The 7,049-nt window shown below is 37.4% G+C and overlaps 1 protein-coding gene across 1 annotated transcript in view; it reads left to right on the top strand.

Annotated features, from left to right (window-relative positions):
• Positions 1–6,981, top strand: part of LOC103156553 (receptor-type tyrosine-protein phosphatase-like N) — a gene marked incomplete at its 3' end in the record, with an annotated part of 17,822 nt that extends 10,841 nt beyond the window's left edge. Inside the window, exons 3-14 of the mRNA XM_007578648.2 lie at positions 38–148; positions 431–548; positions 645–792; positions 962–1,157; positions 2,949–3,095; positions 3,231–3,356; positions 3,498–3,532; positions 3,643–3,893; positions 4,023–4,109; positions 4,222–4,301; positions 4,464–4,528; positions 6,772–6,981. Coding sequence (XP_007578710.1) covers positions 38–148; positions 431–548; positions 645–792; positions 962–1,157; positions 2,949–3,095; positions 3,231–3,356; positions 3,498–3,532; positions 3,643–3,893; positions 4,023–4,109; positions 4,222–4,301; positions 4,464–4,528; positions 6,772–6,981 — 1,574 coding nt within the window. The remainder of the gene's footprint in view (positions 1–37; positions 149–430; positions 549–644; positions 793–961; positions 1,158–2,948; positions 3,096–3,230; positions 3,357–3,497; positions 3,533–3,642; positions 3,894–4,022; positions 4,110–4,221; positions 4,302–4,463; positions 4,529–6,771) is intronic.
• Between the last annotated feature and the right edge of the window lie 68 nt (positions 6,982–7,049).

The following is a 7,049-nucleotide window of genomic DNA, read 5'->3' on the forward strand; positions in this document are numbered from 1 at the left end:
TCCTTTTTTGAATGCATAATATGTGTGCGTATTCCAGATGGGTTGTTTGGTCAGTGTCGGAGCTCCAAGCAGGACCAGATCCAGTACCAGGTGACAGTTCCTGTTCTAAAGAGGATGCAGGAAGTCCTCAAACAGCTCATGCTGCAAGGTAAGACAGATCAAAAAAAGCATCAATAGTTGGGGAATATTTAGAAAAGTACAACTGGTAAAAGTCAATTTTATGTTCAGTTAGGAGAGTAGTGTTTCATAAAGTCATCCCCCAATGTTTTTGAATGATGTTAGACATAAAACCTTTCATGATATAAAAAAAATAATAAAAATTATATAAATAAACATAGAAATTTTCCGCTGACATGCATCCATTTTTCACACACCCTCCTAAAGCGGATCTTTTATGGTCTTGCTTGATTTTGGTGTGCTTTGTGTGCAGGTCTGTCATGGCAAGATGACATCACCCAGTACATTTTATCAAAAGAACTGAAGAGAGTTCCCCATACCACTGCTCTCTCAAAGCCGATCTCCTCTTCAACCTCTTCTCATTCATCTCAGTGAGCACTTGTACTCAGATGCTTGATGAACAAGCTACAGTCATGCAGAGCAATGCCCATGTAACTTTTTGCCTGTGTTTCTGGACTGTTTAACAGCTCAAAACAGCACATCTCCCACCAACCCAACTCTAAGTCAGGGTCCACATCTTCTGGTAGTAAATATGTGGACTACATGTATGTTGAGCCTCCTCAGTCCCCACTGCGTATGCAAACAGCACCGTTGGACCCATACGCGTATTACCAGGTATATAAGCACGCTTGATATAAACCTGCCGAAGTTGACTGGTTTAATTTGAAGTCATAGTTTCACAGCAGTCAAACGTTTAAATCTAAACTCAAGCCAAGATCAATCCTCAATGGAGCTGATTCTAATTATAAGTAATAGTTTTTTTTTTAATCTTGATCAATCACAGCACAGATACCAAGACGAAGTGGAGAGATCTCTTCTGAATGGAGGAGGCGGATATGTTCGCCCCTCTTCAAGGTCTCAGGGCAGCCAGAGGGAACAAGAGCGGGACCGGCAGCTACTGCAGGAAGTTCTGTCTCTATACCTGGCGTCTGCGCAGCCGTCTTATCGGCATAGAGGGTCTGCTCCCATACCTCCTGCAGGTAAATCCATATTCATCTTAGTTATTGTTTTATATTATTGTCGCTTGGCTAGGTCCAAGAGATCTTGGATTCTTGACTTGGAAATTATGTTCATTGTATTATAAATCATTGATTTTGAAAAAAAAAGAAAAAAAGAACATATTTACATAGCTCTAGTCTTGTTAGATATTTTGCAAAATAATATCAAAATATCCATATTATATCCATATGATTGTTGTTCGTACTATATTTAATATTAGTTTTTTTTGAGAAGGCACTGAATATGTGCTACAAGTTTCTGGGAACTTGTAAGTGTAGTCTATAGGAGTCATTTTGAACCGAGCAGGTGTGTTGTGTGTGTGTGTGTGTGTGTGTGTGTGTGTGCGTGTGCGCGTGTGTGTGTGTATGCGTGTGTGTGTGTGTGTGGGAGAGAATAACTTTTTTGGGTTTTTTTAGACTGAGCGCAAGCTTAGTAACTGTGCAATCGCTTAACATCCACTAAAATCTAAACTCATTATGAAGGAACAATCAAATATATGTTTTATATATTAGATGTTAATTTATTTTAGTAACTCAATTTAAAAAGTGAAACACATTACTTAAGTCTTTATTTATTGTAATTATGATAATTTTATGCTTACAGTTAATGGAGATATGACGTTTTAAATCAGAATGTCACATCAGAACAATATAAAGAAAAGCTTTTTGATTAAGAAATGTGGGTATAATGAAAAGCATGTTTGAAGACTGTTAATTATAAAAAGCAAGGAGCCTCACCAGAATGCATAATCTCACTAATTTATTGAAAATTGCAGTACATTTATATTTTACTTAAGGATTTATTTTGTGATCTTTTAAATCTTCAGTAATAGTTTGTTTACTGAAAATGAACTACTGTGATTCCAGCCCTTTCAACATTTTAGGAGAGCAGTACTGTTTTTTTTTTTACTTTTTATTATTACTTCTTAGGCCACTTTCATCTGGCATGAATTATTTAGACCTAAAGGAACCTTTTAACTCAAAATGATGAATCTGTTGTGAAGGCACAGGATTAAAAAAACGCTGGGGAAAAAAACAAGTTTTAGATTCAGTCTTTCTGTTTACAACAGCCAATCAGAAACAATATTTTCCTTTTTCTTTAGTTGAATATGGAAAATTTTTAAAGTCAGACAAGGGAGGAGTAAATTAGCACCAATAATTTACAGCACTATAGATTGATTAAATGAATTTAGTACGTGCAGATCTTTTACAATTCTCATTTTTCCCTGTTTATTAGATATATGACTTTTAGAAAGTACGCTCACTCAGCTGTATAATTAGATATGGCACGTTTTTCTTTTGTGTTTCAAGTTCCTAGTTAATAGCCCTCTTCCAGTTTTTGTAAGACCAAATATGCAATTTAATGTCAGTCAAACTGTGTTTTGATTGGCATTTCTGTAAATACAAAACACTTAAAAGAATTTGGTTACTGTCAGCACACTGCAAGTGACAGCGTCAAACTAAAAACTTTGAATGGGTGTTTTATGACGCATTTCTTAAGTTCTATTTAAAGAATAACAGCTATTTGTTTTCTAGATGGAACAGCAGAAACATGTTCGTATTAAAATGGTCAGGTATAAAAACTGATCTATAAAGAGGGGAAAAGCCAGAGTCTTTAAGATTTTAATAAGCAATTAAAATCTAACAGATCATTACTGTAGGTAACACTGTTGTTGGTGGAATTATGTTATGATTGACTATTCATGCTAAAATATCAAATAAATCACAAATACACACAATTCATTCATGACAACTTTCTGTTTTTATGTGCAGGTTTGCCTTATTATGAAGATTTAGAGATACCAGTGGACTATGTGGAAGACTACACTCTAGAGGAGAGGCTTGGTACTGCAGGAAGACAACCAAACATTCAGAATAAGAAAGCTCCGCAGGAGTCTGCTCCCCTGGTTGCAAATAATGGTGAACAAAAGGGCTTACAATTGCAGATTTATTTATTTATTTATTTATTTTTTTTTTTTGTAGTGTAATACCTCTAAGTAAAATCTAGCACAGTCTGCTTGCTAGCTACGTAAATGCACTGCTCTTCCATGCTAGATGGCTTGCTCCAGAGGATGTCAGGTGTCTTGCAGAAGTACAACATTGATCCCAGGGAACTCAGTCAGGAGCAACTCTACAAGCTGGCTCTCATACTGCAGCTGCTGCAAGGGCAGGACAAGACAGGTACAGCATGAAATATTTACTGTACTTCTCTCGAGTTCTGCTCCTCTTTTAAAATAAAGTAAAAGGTTCATTTTTGGGAGGCAAGCTGTATCGTGTTTTAATGAGTTAGTCTGAAACTGAGCTTTGTCTCTCTAAAAACAGACCCAAATGAGAAGGATCTCATCGCTCTTAAAGAGGTATGTCAACCGTCATATTTAGCTGTTTAGCAGTAAACGGAACATGTTTTACACTGTTCAGCTAGATAGACTATCTGGACTGATAGACTGGTCTCCTATCGCCTTTTTAGATGCAGTTGTTACAAAAAGAAAGTGTGTCCAAACCAGATAAGGCTGCTCCTGTTCCTGGTCCACGTGATGCTCCTGCTGCCTCCTCTGCTATAGTCCCTGATAAAGCTCTACCTAAGAGTCCCAGCATCCCCACATCTGCCTCCAAGCCTCCACAGGCTGCTCCTGCTGAAGTTGAGAAAAGCTTTAAAGAGCCCTTAGTAGAGGGTATGGAAGGCAAAGAGCAGTATGGGTACATTGTCACCAACCAAAGGTCAGCATTTGGGTTTATATCTATGTACACTTATTATTTATAATCATTTGTAGAACAAAATGGAGAACAGCTAATGTGTTAAACAAGAATACGGTACTTTAACTGGGAACTCTTTTTTTTTTTCTGCAGTCCCCTTAGTCTGTATGATGGAGTGAAGCTTTTGCAACTTCTGGCTGAAAAAATACACCTGACAACCAGCAGCTTCATCAACATTAGGTAAGGGTGAAACAGAGTCACCATGCCAGAGGGCAACTATGTTACTTTTTCATGAGACTTCAACATGCATGCTGTTTTTTTTTGGGTTGGGGGGGCTGTTGTGCGTCACCAGTGTGGTGGGTCAGGCGCTGACTTTCCGCATCCGCCAGAATGAACACAACATGACGGCTGCAGAGGTGGCTGCCAAAGCCGGTGAGATGCACACATTCGCTCTAACACTTATGATGCATAGCCACACATACACATGGGCATTGTGCGTGGGCACTTTATTCAGTCACATTTGCAGTTTTGTACTTTTCTCCAGTCTTGTTTTTGTTTTGTTTTTTGTTTGAGATGCTTTTTCCACCTCAACAGAATCTGAGAAGAACTTTCTGGAGTCTGAGACTGGCCTGAAAATCGTCCAGACTGGTGTAGGAGAGGTAATTCAAACAGATGGTTAAAGAGACTGACAGAAAGTCAAACTACTTTTGACTGTTTGTTATTTTGATTCATCTTTTCATTTATTTTTGTGATCACTTTAATTATTTCTAGCTATTAATGCAAAAAAAAAAAAAAAGTAAGGGCTGGCAACCCCTTTGTGTATCCACTTAGACTTTGTACACAAGCTGCATCTTATAACTCGTTTTTGTAAGTGGAGACCCAAGTTTCATTAGAGCGGAAGGCGAAATATAATAACACAATTTAAACCAATTGTCTACCTGATTTGCCTATTGTTGTACAAAATGGTAGGACTGCATCACAGAAAGCAAAAAAAAAAAGTGTTTATTTTAATGAGCAGGTTAAGAACTTTTCAGTGTCGCTGAGGAAGTGACTTTAAACTTAGGAATTAATAGCCATAGCAACCGTGCCACGATGACTCATACACTGCCACTGTTTGTAGGAAGTAAAAGTCTGTGAAAGGCGAAAGCAGCATCACCCTGTTATTAACAAGAACAACTTTGATTGTGGGGATTGATTTTGGAAAGCATCAGCTCCTTCCTTGAAAAGTATTCCACGTGCATTGTATACCTTAATATACAGTACATTAGGTTACATTAAGATACATAAAACATTCAATCTCAAAAATGATCTAAACCAATCTGAAAGCATGGTTTTATCTTCCTTTCTAGAAAGCTTTGCATATTGAAATAAAAAGAAGGCCAAGATTATTTATTCCCTGCATTCAAAATTCATTAAAAATCAGCACAATATTTGACGCAGGTTGCAAATGTAAATAATAACAGATAGAAGACAATTAATCTAATCAAGAATCAAATGTGATAAGAATCAAGCAATAGTTAACCACTACGAAGAAAGAAGAGAAAGCGCGAAACAAATGTTTGCAGCAAATCAAAACAAAAATACTTCTAATCCATACACTACTCTTAGTTTGAAAGACAGACAGTGTGCTTTGCATGAGGTTCGACCTTCTGTTTTAACTCTTTTTGTCAGGTGTCTTTCATGACAGTTAAATCTTAGCACTGAAATTATAATACATATTTTTGATTTAGGAACCTAGTATCAATTTTGATTGCTTAAAGCCATATTATTTAGTTCTCAACTAAACCTTGCTACACAACAAACACCAGCAGTGCATGTATTTTACCTTCAAGGACTGTTTTCCATCCCCCACTACCTTTAAAGCTGTAATGCTGTGAGTCATTTTTTTTTCTCCTGTGTGTGTGTGTGTGTGTGTGCATAAATCTGCAGCCAGAGCTAGTAAGTCAAGCGACACTTTCAGAAAGCCAGTACTTCACTTGTTGCCATGGCATTTAAACTCCTCCACCTCCCACCCCTTACTCCCAGATCCCAGGTGCTATGGCAACTGTCATACAAGCATCAGTGACCTCAGTATCTGCCATTCACACAATGAGCGTCCTCCACATCTCCTACTTTTTGCATGAAAAATTAATGACAAATTAAGCATTGATGATTTGCAAAACAAGATAAGCTACTTTTCCTGCCATATTATGTATTTCATATTTTAAATCAATTTTTGCTAAAAGTAAAGTTATAAATAAGAAAAGCACTGATAATATTAAGAAAGGCGTTTTTATTCACGTTTTATATGCAACTAATCTATCGAAATTAAGCTCGACCGCAGATTTTCTTAATGCAGATTGCACGTCAAATTAATTTTAAGTCTTTTGCATTACTTTGGAAAATTATGTTTTTTTTCATTGAGATTAATAATTTGTACATAAATGTAAAAACACAGGATCTTAAAACTGTAACTGTTCCTTCTGCCTATGTAGGTTGCATATTACAAACTGTTTTACAAACAGGTGGGATGGCATTGCTTGGATAGCGTTGATGTGCAGAGCGACCCGTGGGATGGTTGGTTGGTCTTTATGGAGACCTCAGCTGTCTTTTTACTAGATTTATAGAGCACAGCACTCTGACCTTTCAGACATCTGTCTGTGAAACTCAACCTCGTTGCTCGATGAGCACACACAGCTGCCTTGTGCTGTTACAGAGAATCAAATCAATTGTGGAAACAACATTAGGCGACCTTTAAGTCAGAGTCATGACATAGCACAGATTCTGAAGCAGCTTGACAACTGAAGTTCAAGACAAGAAATGCAGTAACACTTATTTGATAATACTAAGTTTTCTTTAAAGTTGTACACTCTAATTTTTGCTACTTCTTTTTCTTTCTTTTTTTTTTCTTTTTTTTTCCCAGAGAACAAATGCACGAGGTCTCCCTCAGGTAATTAGGATCCCTCCAGGATCCAGTGGTACAGTCATCACCCTCGTTTCCATGGCAGTGGTCGGAGGTGTGCTCGTACTGGCAATGGGCATAGCTTGTTTCAGGCACTATGGCCATCAAGTAGCCAATGGTAAACTCGGCTTGGGGCCAGAAGGAGGAGCAGAAACACACTTTGACTACCAGGTGAGACTACAGAGAAAGTGTAAACCTAGCAGGGGTATTTTACAAATTTAAAATAGAGCATAGTAAAT

Source organism: Poecilia formosa, unplaced genomic scaffold (genome assembly GCF_000485575.1).
Source record: "Poecilia formosa unplaced genomic scaffold, Poecilia_formosa-5.1.2 Scaffold486, whole genome shotgun sequence".
In the NCBI taxonomy this organism is placed as follows: Eukaryota; Metazoa; Chordata; class Actinopteri; order Cyprinodontiformes; family Poeciliidae; genus Poecilia; species Poecilia formosa.